At 43.0% G+C, this 14077-nt stretch overlaps 1 protein-coding gene across 8 annotated transcripts in view; it reads right to left on the reverse strand.

Annotated features, from left to right (window-relative positions):
• LOC119165471 (organic cation transporter protein) overlaps window positions 1–9532 on the reverse strand; it is a 31752-nt gene extending 22220 nt beyond the window's left edge. For 4 of the 8 annotated variants that reach the window (XM_075872156.1, XM_075872154.1, XM_075872157.1 and 1 more), the window contains exons 1-6: window positions 9479–9532; window positions 7145–7579; window positions 5910–6010; window positions 4816–4970; window positions 3139–3307; window positions 1534–1681 (exon numbers count right to left, since the gene is read on the reverse strand). In XM_075872156.1, coding sequence (XP_075728271.1) covers window positions 1534–1681; window positions 3139–3307; window positions 4816–4970; window positions 5910–6010; window positions 7145–7492 — 921 coding nt within the window. In that variant the 5' untranslated portion in view covers window positions 7493–7579; window positions 9479–9532. Of the gene's footprint in view, window positions 1–910; window positions 1003–1533; window positions 1682–3138; window positions 3308–4815; window positions 4971–5909; window positions 6011–7144; window positions 7580–9478 lie in introns of those variants that run through there. The other 4 variants (XM_075872151.1, XM_075872153.1, XM_075872152.1 and 1 more) reach the window with 2 other exon arrangements.
• Window positions 9533–14077: the final 4545 nt, after the last annotated feature.

Below are 14077 nucleotides of genomic sequence, written 5' to 3' on the forward strand. Positions count from 1 at the left end.
GTTGCCACTTACAAAATTATTCTCGCCTATAAGGCAAGTCTATTGAACAACGAATACAGCCCCACCAAGTTGCTCACGGGGATAACATAGCGCATGCTATTGCCCCTGTCCATGAAAAACTATCAGCCTCAACCATCAAGCTTTCAAAAATGACATCTTTCAAGACGTCGCAGTGTCAGCGCCAATAGAGCTACTACGACCGATGTCATGAAATGCGTGATCTGCCACAGCTATTCAAAGGAACAGAGGTATGTGTGGCTAAACCTACAAAAAGATGGGGTCATTAGACGAAGCGTTGACGAGCCCAGGTCGTACTGGGTCGACTACGGGGAAACCTCTCGGCGGAGAATTGTACTCCTCCCGTCCCGCTGCCTACGGTAAATTTAGGAGACGCTCGAGGAACAACGCCACCAAGAGTGGGATCGCCGGGAATTCCCAGCGATGAAACAAGCAGTGCGCAGCAGTTTCACAACTCCTTTCATTATCGCACACAAAGTGGAAGGTGCGTGCTCCTTCCAAAACTTTTCGTGCACCATAACAAGAGCATATGAAAAAAAAAGAGGCAAAGGAAGATGTTTGATAAGATACATTGCCACGATGGCACAAGTGAAGCGGCCGATAGAATTCGCTGGTTTCTTACAATAGGGCGGTTCTTTTCTGTTGTTGTTGTTGTTGCTTGCAAAAAAAGATGCCCGCCCACTTCTTTTCATTTCGACGTGACGCTAACATTATCGTGGCCTTGCGTATGCCCTTGTGGATGGCTCTCTGTGCACTATCCTGGGTGGTGATGAGTGGGCTGGGGGTAGTGTTTGCATCGCTGCATAGGCAGAGTTTGATGTCTACAATTTGGCTTGAGCCCGTAAGGTACTCGTCCTTTTAGTGGTCGAGATTTCATATTGGCATCACTTACGAGGCGTAAACCAGTACGATGGTGCACAGGAGCATTCTCCGGCTTCTTAGGAGATCGACGAAGCTGGCTTTTTTCTTTGCGGATTCTTCTTCCTAGTCATATTGGGACAACACAACATAACACAAATATCAATAATGAATTGGAAAGCATACGCCACCTTTTTAAATAAACGCTTTGTGCTCTCTTTTATATCGATACAAACAGAGAGACTGTGACATATTGATTTTATGGAAAGCTGGTAATGTATCCTGAGTGTCGACCCGCATGCCTCAGCGACTGTGTGCAAGATAGAATGTACTCTAACGCTACGTTTGTCAATTTCACACATTGTAAGTTGATGATGATGAATTGACGATTGTTGAATTGATGATGATAAATTGATGATGAATTGATGAATGTAATCTTCGAAGCCATCAGTACTCCTGTATCCAGTGAATATTGGTGGTCATATGGCAATGTCGCCTAAGCACTCTTGACACGTGAAAGAGAAAAACATAGCGGTTGGAATCATAGAGAAGCCCACGCAAGAACAACCTAATGTTTGTCACATAGAGCATGGCCGGTGAACAATAACACATGTGCTGAGGCAACAACTAGGATATCGCGGGGGATGTTGCACTTACCTGCAAAATTTTCTTTCTCAACTGCGCCAGAACAATGTCAATGTCGTCGACGTGCAGTCTGTTATCTGTGCATGCTTTGAGGATTACTTTACGAGCTGCGGACATCTTGCCTTTTGCTACAAGCCAGCGCGGGGACTCTGGAAGGAACCTGCCGACAGAGAGGAAAGCAGTAAACAGCGGTAACGACAAACCAAGATATGGTTATGAAGTGCACCGTAGTGGAGAGCTCCAGAAACCAAGGTCACCTACCGTTTTTTAGCGTCCATTACCATTACACATTACAGGGGAATCTATCATTTCACGTATGTCTAAATAGTAGGCCCTGGATCGAACCTACGACCTTCGGGTAAGTGGCTGAGCGCCATAACCACTATACTTCAGAGTGGTACACAGTTTACTACAATGATAATTACAACAATTACAACCACGCTTTCTGAGAAAACGGTAGTACCAGGATGACGTGTTCCGTAAGGTTCCCTGTTTGAAAGAAGTACCATGCACTACAATGCCAGTAAAGCTGTATCAAAGCGATCTTCAAGGAAATGTTGACAAAATGCAGCCATGGCACCAGAAAGTTAAACGCCTTTGAAGTACCTCAAGATCTTTGTTATTACGAAAAAGGCCTGTTAATAACAGGCCGAAGTCGCTTACTGGAAGGACAAAGATGTGAAGCTTCCGAATCCTTCTAATGAATGAGGCCAATGCACAATTTTCTTCGTGCACTAACGAAGGCGAAGTAAGTGGAGCCTAGGACGTGAGGGAATTAATTTGCGCGAAACTACGGGAAGCTCGTGGGCATACAATAGGATGTGCCTGAAAAAAAACAGGGCCAACATCAATAGTTGCAATCGTTGGGTTGGGTGCTTTTAAACCTGTGGCGATGTGCGTCTTCCGTGAAATATTGTGATTGCTTACGAAAGCTTTTTAAAAAGCGCTGTGAATGAACTATATCGATGTTTTTTGGTTGTCAGATCAGTAAATGTTGCTCGCCGTACCAATTTCGCCCTGTACAATTCACAACAGCATCATCAATTTTGCAAAGTTGTAATAAAATAATAAAGCTGGTTTAACATTTTGAAACAATTTCGATAAAGTAGCCACGTAAATTACGAAGAAAAGAGATATTTTTTTCTTGCCGCGTGCTAGTTTGACACAGTACCCCGAGACTGTAAATCAAGAATCCTTGCCTTAATGAGCCCAGAAAACTGGGTACAAGGCAAATACCACACGTCCACAGTGCTAACGTTTGGTCCTGCGTGCTTGTAGCCTTTTCCCTGTTTGCACATTTTGCTCTGCTTTCTACACTATTGTAATGCCAATTGGCTTATAGACCAACTCTTCTGCAGCTGAAGAATGCCGGGTACCAAATTGAAGTCATACGTATACCTCACAAGTTCTCGGGTTATGCTGAACACACCAAACATTTTCTATATCACAATGAAGCATCATCATAACGCCAAATAATTTGGACTTGGTCTCACTGACTCCAACAGACAAATGAGTCATCCGGACATTTTGCGCGAAGATATTTTCCAAAGGCTAATTACTATGGTGATAATTCACCTTGTGAAAAAAAAAACAAAGACACACGCTCTTGCTTCTCACCAAGACCAAATGATGAAGGCCAGAAAAGGAGTGGTGATAGCCCATTGCAGCATCCTCCAGTCTTGTATGAACCACGCCAAGCCAGGAAGCATGATGATGCCAAGTGAGAAGCCAACGCCGAGCGCCAGAGCGGCGGCGGTCCTCTCCTTAAGGCCGATCACCTCCATAACTGCAATCGCGTGGCGCAGGACAATTTCGACCAGCGTGAAAGGTTGAGATACCACGACACACAATATAAAGCTGAACATACCCGCTAGTTTCGCAGGTAACTTTGGTTTAAATTACCGCGTTGTTCGAAAGCACGCCGACATATACTCTGCAGTTCCGCAGAGTAGACCTATTATTTGCTCAGAAATTCAAAGGTCCCTCCGACCTAGTGTTCCAGAAACAGCGCACATCAAGTATGCCGAGGAAAACTTTTAAGCCGGTCGTTGACCGTAGGCCATAACAAATCCTGCAGTTTCACGTACCAAGCCCAATATATCATAGACACAAACCATAGGGACCCCCTGCCGATAATTTTTCAGGTCCTGGAGTTCTATAAATGCGATGAAATTATTACGCTGCCCGATTGTATTTGGGACTACCGAATGCGGCTGCCGTCTGTTCAAACCGAAAGAACTTTCAGAAGCCGGACAGAGCTAGCAACTTCGCTGTTATGCAGCAACGATGGGTTTGGTCGGTCACGTCAAGAAATTTCGAAACACGCAGTAAATGTTTACGAGCGTCATTTTCAATTATTTAATGAGGCCTGTCACATGGACAACAGCCACCAGCCTAAACTTTGATGTAGCATTTGGCAACCCTGTTTTAGATAGCCAAATGCAATAGCAGGTCTTCGCCTGGCCCTTACCCACTGGCGTGTCAACTTTGAGAAATAATCAGCGCTAGAAAAGCCCTCTGGTAATGCTACAAGGCGGGATTTTTCTAATGGAAACCACTCGCTTCCTACAATAACATATTCAGCCAGTGTGTGCTTTGTTGTTTTCTATGAACACTAGGAAATTCTTCAAGAAACTCAAGCTATACCGGGAATGTGTAGCATGTTTTTTTTTTTTCCAAAGCAAGGTCTTGCACAATGACGGCCCAGCCGTGGTGGTCTATTGGCTAAGGTACTCGGCTGCTAACTCCCGCTCGTGGGATCAAATTCCGGTGGCGGTGGCTGCATTTCCGTTGGAGGCGGAAATGTTGTAAGCTCGTGTTCTCTGATCTGGGTGCACGTTAAAAAAACCACAGGTGGTCGAAATTTCCCGAGCCCTCCACTACGGCGTCTCTCATAATCATGTGGTGGATTTGGGACGTTAAACTCCACATATCGATCAATCGCAAAATGATGACACTACTTTGCATTACTTCCACCCTTTAAAATCTCTTGATTACTAACTCCTTAACACGTATTGCAAGAAATTCTCAGAAACACAATCAACGCAAGGCCAAGAATTCGTGAGCCCAACCATTTGGAGGCAGGCCGATATACAGATCTGCTCAGTCGTCTTTCGATGAGGACTGTCAAAGTATGTGCCCCCCCCCCCCCCCCCACAATTGTCTCAATTAATTCTTCTATCATACGATAGCACTTGTGGCAAATCACGTCCACGTCCCGTGAGCAATATTATACGCGTGTTCGGCAAGCAACAAGGTTATATACGTATAGAGTAATGAAAGCGGCAACCTTACGCAAACAGAAAGATGACGACTGCCCCATTCCTAAGCCAGAGCCGAGTAGTGCTCTTGATGCCACAAGGATGGAAAATGACGGAGACACTGCGACGCAAACACTTCCGAACAAGCAGATGACGTAACCGGCTATTATGATGGGTCTCCGGCCAATCCTGACAAGTACGAAAGAAAATCGATAATCAGGTAAAAGTATACATACCTCGATTGAATAAGGCATAACACATGGGTACAAAAAATGACAAGTACGTGTGCATTTTCCTAGCTCGATGTTGTGCATCCTTACAAACCTGTTCAACTAGCCACACTTATCAAAGGATACTAATTACTAATGCGAATTGACTCTTGATCTTAGACTGATCAATAAATGATTTATTAGGGTACCTTTGACACAATGTCAGTACATGCGAGTGGTTAAATTAGCACTACAAGAAAAAACTGATGACTTAAACGCAAGTTGTCATTAATTGAGCTCAGTGTGTAATGTTGCCTTAAAAGATGATGAAGCAACGTGGACACTGAAACTGAAGTAAGGCAAAAGAAAACAGCATGGCAGAGACTGGCGATTAGGCTATAAAATGGAGTCTGTTAACATTTATGCGTCTTATATAGGATCTGCATAGAGTTTTTGCAGAATCAGTAACTATAATCTTAATCAGAATAGGTGAATGGGCTACATAGATGAAGGACTGCAGCAATAAAACCTTCGTATACTTTGTATAAGCGCTACGTACTGTTTTCACATAATGAGAAAGCGTACGCTCCATCAATTCTATGCGAAATAGTTCACTGTGTTTACGTGAATTATGAACACAATAATCGTGGTTGTTAGTTGATGTACTCACTAATCAACAATAAACGAAAAGAAGTAAACTGCAGTCCATATGCCCAAAATTCTTGATCATATGTGCCTTAAGGCATTAGTGCCCTGTAACCAACTCAATAACATGGTCACACGACTGGCCTAACGTTTATGGTACGAAGCGAGGAACGACTAACGCAAGTCCGTTTCAGTGTCGGGAACACTCAGCTTCCAATTTCTCAGCTTTATTTGCCACTGAACCGAAACTTTCAAAACGCACGACTTCACATACTTGTCTCCGAGTGAGGACATCAGTGTGCCCACGAGCATTCCGACCATTGTCGCAGTCTGTGCGAGACTTCGCATCCAAGCTCGGTCGCAAACGAGGTCCCACTGTGTTGAGCATAGAAATACTTGCTTCATTCAGTACAATATGTTCTGTGTAATACGAGTACGCTTGTACTTCGCGGACATCTCTGCGTCTAAATTCAAAGGCATGTAATGGGTGCTTTTTTATCCCCCTTTCCTATAAAAATGGGATGTGACTCTTACCCCTGTCTTATGTTTCGGGCACCTTAATAGCAGTCGCCTAATAACAGTGTTCAAAAATGCGAGGCCATAAATTTACACACGGAGGTAATGTGGCCAAGATGAAATTATATAGACTGTCGAAAACGGGAAATGAGCAAAAGATCATCAAAGTTAACGAATCTGCTGAGTCTATTATGAGTAAATACGAGTTTCAACACAAAGTGCTGACCAGAAAGCACAATTCAGCTGAAACGCAAAATCAAACGCGACCACGTTTTTTTTAATTATTGCGGCGCATGGAATTAAATAAATAAGGAGCCACAAAAAAACCCGCTTCGAAATTCGGATACTTCAACATGTTTAAATGGCTTCAATGAACCTTATCAAATGCTCTGCGGATTTATATAGTGGTCTTAGGCCTCGTTAGGTTTCGGCCAAAGGTTGTTGGTCGTTGGTGGCTTCGTCAGCTGCCTGGTTGTACGCAATGAACTCTAATTGCTTTTCACATACAAGGCGAATATTGCAAAGGTGCTACAGGAATACTTCTAACCTTTCAAAAATACTTACGCTCGCCACAAGGGCGCGTACTAACAAGACATCGTATGTCTCTGGTCGGCGCGTTTTGGCCCAGTGTTTCCTGCAAGATTTACTGGGTTAACTACGTGTAAAAGTGTGTTGCTTTGTGATAATATACCCTATCTTGCCCATAATAAAGATTGGTAAATGCAGCTGGTCACAGCTATAGTTAGTGTGACGGTTAGTTCGTGTAAGCTAGTGTTATCTCTCAAGTAACTGCATGTTACAATTATCGCTTACTTAAGACTGAATCACGACTGACTTTGACCCTACTTATGTTTTATATCGGGAAGTGTAAGCAACCACCATCACTTTTCGAGTGGTTGCATGCTGGTAACGAAAAGCTTTAACATGCGAATACAGCATCTCCACTCTACCTTACCCCAGCACCAAAAAAAGAAGCACATGTAGCCAACTCACTTCTTGTACCATGGATCCTTTGTAGTAGCTTCGTCCATACTCCCACGTTTCACAAGGCATTGACGTGTTTCCCAGTACCACAACTCTTTCTACCGTAACATCGAACTCAAGGAATTCGCATTGGTGACGGGGATAAGAGGATGAATTGGGCAAGGCAAGTAGTTCCCATTGCACCGAAGTTATGTTTCCTACCAGTGTTTCTGGCATGGCACACCAGTACTCCACCGTCGGAAAGAAGAAGCTGTATATGACGAGGTGAATGGCACTCGGCGCTTCTCGAAGCAGCGTGAACAGATATACGTTCCTCTGAAACTTGCCGTAATCTCCAATTACATTCGTGACGTCCATACTGACTTGTTCCTGGAACTTATATCAGCGTCAATGCTCAAAACATTGAGTGGGAGCAGCCCTGCATCACTGTTCAAATGCGATCACCTATAAAAAAAGAAAAAAAGCTCGCTTTTACCTTTCAACAGAATACGACAGGTTTTCAGGTCTTTATGACAATAATTGAGACGAAATACACATATTTCATTCGGAGAAACACGCTAATTAGCTCGTGGAAAGCGCATTGTGCCCACCTGGCTGTGTTCAGAGTAGTTGACATGAGATACTGTACTTGCAATATCATTTAGCCCACGGGGCGAAGAAAAACTGCGGACAGGTGCCACCACATGTCTTTTGTTGTTATCTCGCCATGTTTTTTACGCCGCTAGAGCGATATGGTGCGGTGGTACACGCCGCATGCAAATGGCTCCGCCGCGAAAGAACTTCAGTACTGAAGCTCTCTTTATGCGCTCCCGATGATTACATGTGTTTTCGTAAGAATCTTGAGGAAGTATATGGTAAATATGGGAAAATGTAGACTTTTTTTATGCTATGTGTATTGAAACCTGCGCACTTACAGGAATGACGTGTGGAATATTTCAGTAGGGTTTATTTGAATACCAGCGTTCAATTACCCATGGCTTCTACCTTTTTACCGCTTAGGTCAAAACCTCTCTTCCGGATTATAAGCGTAATCATCACGCATTGAATGACCCACTCGTCACGCACAAAGATCACTACTGCATGACAGTGCCGCCCTGATCGAGAGGCGCCTTCAGAGAGGAAACAAAATAAAAAAAATGACGTGGTGGTAACCCGCTAAATAACTGGGCAGATAGATGGAGAAACTTCATTTGTGGTCCTGAGAATTGCGACAAGCGTGCCGTGGGCTTTTGTGAGCAAAGTTTCTTTAGCTGCGTGCATACGACCATCCTCTACAACTAACTGCGTAGTTTAGGCATCTTCGACATTAGAAATATGTGCCTGGCAGGTATTTTACGAAAGGTAAATATATATAACCAAGGCTTGAACCGTGGATGGCCCATACTATCACAGAATCATTTATTGCCTTATTTTATATTCTGACATACAAGTTGTACGTGGCTAGGCAAAACGAAAGTTTGTCTTTCTTACGAACGCAAAAACTCCTAGCATGCATGTCCAACATGAATCGGGTAAGCCACCCTGCTTAAAAATTGTTTACTAAAGAATGAGAGAGAAACACAGATTCCAAACACTAACAGATTTCTCCCCACACATAAGCAATCTTTCTATGCTTGGCATTAACCCCCTGATAAACCTTGAGACGACACATTTACACTTTGCTTGTTAGTCATCTGTTTATGAAGCGCTGTCCTGGTATTTTTTCTTTAATTTTGATTCATTTTCTTGTTTGATGATTCAAATAAATTTAAATATTCCGAATAAATAGAATTACAGTTAGAATTGCAATTAGGAATTTAAATATTCAGGTAAACTCAATAGCCTTGATTCATACCCACGCTTCTTTTTGTTAGCGGCTCCGTCATTCTGCTGCAAAACATTGCTGCGATACAACTGTAGTAGGTGTGAACTCAAAAGACGATACATATTTAGCATACATGAAGGTGAGCATATTCGACCGAGATCTGTCTGGCCCGAAACGGGGGGTCAGTTTCCAGTTTTTAATTTTAACATGAGAAGCGTTCGACAAAAACTGGCCGGAGAGTTTATTTTATTCCTATATGTTTATGTGAGTAACACTAATTTTCACTGTACTAATTGGTCCTATTCTTCTGCATTAGACAACGAAGCTGTGGTAAAGTCAGCTACACATACTACTTACACTTCGGCTCGAAACGTCCAAGACGACCCAATGCAAATATAGACTTCATTATTGGTTCCTGTATGCGTGTATTCCTCGCAGTTTTCTAGGTTCGCGTATGCAAGATCGCCAAAGCTATAGCTTGATTGAAGAGCCAAGTTCATGCATTAGCTGCACTTCTATTTTACGAACGAGCAACTTACATCTCCGACGACTCTGGGAATTCGGTGTGTCTGTAGCTCTGCAAGGGCTTGGTTTAGATACGCTTTTGGTATTTCGTCAATCCTAATGCAGCGGGAAATTTTGTCAGCGTGGTCTCCTGATAAGCACCACGTGTATGCTCCCAAGTCTTATCTAAATCACTTTATGATATGTGGGCGAATGACCTTTTCATCGGGTATGCCTCTTCTCGTGCCGCCATGAAAGACTTCTTCCGTATTTTGCTGCTGTATTGAAATGTCCGCTATACACTACCTCAGACTGCTTGTCATATATAATATTTTCTATGGACAATATTTTCAGATGTTCATAAATCAATCCTAGGCTGCCCGTGTAGTTAGTATTTTCGCATGCATTTTTTTTTTACGCTGCCCACAACATTTATTATACATTTGTTTTAGTATTAGGAGGCCTCCCTGTCAGTTCATGTGACTATGGGACCTCCCAATTAAGTACTTATTACTAATAATTTTACATTGTATTCGAAGAACCTGAATAAAGTTGACTTGATTTGAAAGCAAGTTTTGTGCAATTGCGAAGCATTGTAAGACTTTGAACTTGAGCAACGTGAGCAGACCAATTAACCCAACATAACCCTGTAAGTTGGTCCCCACGGAAGGCTTCAAAGGCAGTACGATAGGATATCTTGGACACAAAGTGCACCAGATATTGAAGGTTTGACCTTCAATATTTGAATACCCAGCCCAACGGGATTGCACTAGTTTTGCGCCTCTTTGTTCTAACAGTGTCATTAAAAGCGCCGTTATTACGCCAGCTTTTTTCTTTCGCAGAATGAACAGAATAGAAAACACGATATCAAAACTGCATCGGGAAGTCTCTCACAAGAAAGTGATGGTATGAACCGCGTAATTCGTATCGGCTACCTTCTGAGACTCAAGATATACGTGGTTGCTTTTTTCAACAAATATGAGTAATTGTACGCACTTCGTGAACTAGCGACCGAGACAATGAATGAGAAATTCAAGTGTTTGCAGCATACTCTTTGTTAAACCCGCTAAGCCCGTGCACTGAAGCACATGAAGGAAAAAGCAAATAAATTGTTTACTGAGTTCTGAGATTAGTATTAACAAACCTATACGAACATTTGGCCGAAATATGCCAGTATTGCACCACCGTTTAGTTCGTATCATGCTTGATACAGTGCGCGTATTTGCTACTTGAACCTGTGGAGGAACCGGGAGCTTATTGCTTGTGAAAAACTCAAAAGCAGATTTTCTTTGTTCAGACGAAGTGTCGCTAAGCATTTTGATCAAATAACAGAAAGTAACGTGTTTTAATTTGGAGAACAGTGTTTTTATCGCAGCCTCTTTGTTGATATTACCGGAAAGCGGGCAACACTTTTGTTCTGACATCATTACGGGGCTGTTTAAGCGCCAGTTTCTTTTTCTTTGGGAAAAAATATGGGAGACTAGCGGACAATTCTCTTCTAGTCTTTTCACAAAGCATCAAGAAGACGATGCTACAGTGGAGCCACCGCAAAAGTAATCTACCTCTCCGTCTTCTCTTGAGTCATCAGGGGCATTAGCACTTGGTGCAGTTCATTGTTCCTTGTCATATTTATAGAGGTCATTTATGTGACTCACATCGTCCTCTGAAGTAACACATGCCAGTATATCATTCAGGCTCCACTTGAAACTAAGGAAAACAAACCGTCATCAATAGTGAACGTCCCCGGCAAGGAGCAGTTGGTGAATTTAAAAACATGAATGTAACTACGCGGTCAAGTTGTAAAACTTCGCCTTATGCAGAGAAATATATGACGTTCAAAAAACAAGGGTAGCAAAATAGCGTATCGCGATCAAGGCACACGATTCCCCAGGGGAACGAATCCGTGACATAAAAAAAGGCTTCACTATAGCTCACTGTACTATATAAATGTCAACCGCCATAGATATCAACGTACCAGTAGATACTTCATTCCTGGATTTCGAGAAAGCTTTTGACAAGGTTTCGCATAAAAGACTTTTTCTTAAGCTATCGCGCCTGAACCTTCATCCACTTTACTAAATTGGATTCAATATTTTTCGACCAACAGAATGCAATTTGTCTTTGTTAACACTCATTCTTCTCAGTCATCTCACGTTAAGTAAGGGGTTCCTCAGGGGTCTGTTCAGGGCCCTGTACCCTTTCTAATATATATCAACCACCTACCTACTAACATTTTATCTAACAACCGAATAATTGCGGACGACTGCGTCTTGTATCGGCCAATTCCCAATAATCACGACATTCTAGCGCTTTAATCTGACGTAAACCACGTAAATAACTGGGGCTCAAACTAGCTTATGTCACTAAACGTCAATAAAACATCTCTCTTTTTACCGCAGGAAAGACTATCATGTACCTCAATACCTTCTTCGTAACTCCCCTGTCTAATCTGTTACTTCCTATACATACCTCAGCATTGAACTCACCGCTGATCTCTCTTGGATGCTCCACGTCACCAATATAACTAACAGAGCTAACCGTGTACTTGGCTATCTGCGCCAGAACTTACACCTAGCCCCATCTTCCGTAGAACTATTAGCATATAACACGCTACTGCGACCAACGTTAGAATACGCATGTGCCATATGGGATCCCCATCAACTTAACTTGAATAAAACACTAGAATGTTTTCAGAATTGTGCGACCAGGTTTATTCTTTCCGATTACTCATATAGCAGCAGCATTACAGAGCTAAAATCTCCTACTAACCTTCACAATCTTGCTCTTTATTGCAAAATCGCCCACCTTTGTCTTTTTCATAAATTCTATCATGCTACGCCTCGTACATCTGTGATTATTCTAGCTCATCGCCATTCTAGCAGACTCAACTACACAAAACTCATTCATCGCCTCATGCTCGGACCATAGCTCACTCATCGTCCTTTTTCGTGCTGACGCCCAAAAACGGAACGTTCTCCCTGCCGGTACCGTGCACCACTCCAGCTCGATACTCTTCAAAGAACTTGCCAAACATGTGTTATGCTAACTTTTTACCACCCCTCAAGTAAAACCTCTAAACCAGGGTATAGAAAACAGATTGATGATGGAGCTCGGAGGCGAGGAAGAAGTGGCCAGGGGCGCGCTTTCCATATTTTTTAATTCTCGTTCTGTCAACAATAAACTGAAGACGTATTGGTTCTGTGGTCTCTCTGGTCATTTTGAAACATGGTGCCGTGACCAGGAAATCTGAAGACAGATGCAAAAACTTCAACCTCATTCGCAACAACGGGTTGAAGAACAAAACAGTGGCGTCTGGCTCAACGACGAACCGTCGAGGGAAGGACCACGACCGACGACTGTTGGCGACGCACATACATAGGGAAGAGCTCTTCCAACACGTTTTAAGCATGAATGAAGAGGTCCTATCGAGGAAGCGCAAGACGCTTCGAGCAAATGTGACAATGCTTACGAGTGAAATTGATAAAAAGATAAAAGAAGGCGCCGATCGAGTGCAACTTAGGACGCTTCTAAACCTGATGAAGAGTGTGTCACAGACGCTAAGACAAGTTAACGAACAGATTGAACCACTCATCGAAGAAGACGTGGAGCCAGAATTTGAAAGAGGTTTGCTGTACGAGATGAAGATCGTCGCCGCAATGACAAAAATAGAGGAGCGATTGCGCGAGTTAGAACAAGCGATGCAACTGACAACCAAAATAGTCACAGAACAGGCGAGCTCTGTACAGGGTACTAATCAAATCTCGGAAACGCAAGAGCTTGTTAAATTGCCATGCCTTGAGACAATAAAGTTTGATGGGGAAAAAACAGCATGGTAAAGCTTTTGGCATCAGTTCGAGACATCGGTGCATCGCAGGTTGAGCATACCGAAGAATAAAAAATTCAATTACCTTTTGGCGTCTCTGAGCGGGGAGGCTGCGTCTCTAATGGAAGGTTTGCAGTTTTCTGATCAGAATAACGAGCATGCAGTCTCTCTTCTGAAAGAAACCTTCGGATGACAAGATATTTTAAGAGAGGCATACATAAAAGAGCTACAAAACGTGGAAGTAGTGAAGAGTTCCAAAAATGTAGCTGGGTCGAAGAAACTCTTCCAAAAGTAGCAAGGGAACACACGAGCATTGCAGTCGTTAGAAGTGGAAATGGATAGTTGCGCCACAGTGATAGATTCTGTTGTAAAATCTGCGCTACCGGTGCATATGAGAATTGAGATGAAGATGAAGGAGATAGAGAAAGGCGACAACAAACCCGCAACTACAGAATCGGACTCAGCGTCAAGAGACAGCATGAGTGGTTTTAAAGAAATTATGGAGTTTTTAAAGATTTATATACGCAGCAGAGAAGAAACTCGGCAGGAAAAATACGACGTGACCCAGTCATCGCACAGTATGAGGCGGACTAGAATATCTACGCTTCAAAGTACCTCGATGAAAAAATGCACCTTCTGTGAGATGACTGAACATTACACGGAAGATTGCAGAAGAAGCATTACTGTGCAACAGAAGAAAGAAGCATTGCAACGGGAGCGATGATGCTTCAGATGCACCAGACCTCACCACGCGGTGAACGTATGCCGCGCTAAATTACGCTGCAAAACATGCAAGAGAAGGCATGTGCAC

Source organism: Rhipicephalus microplus, chromosome 8 (genome assembly GCF_043290135.1).
Source record: "Rhipicephalus microplus isolate Deutch F79 chromosome 8, USDA_Rmic, whole genome shotgun sequence".
In the NCBI taxonomy this organism is placed as follows: domain Eukaryota; kingdom Metazoa; phylum Arthropoda; class Arachnida; order Ixodida; family Ixodidae; genus Rhipicephalus; species Rhipicephalus microplus.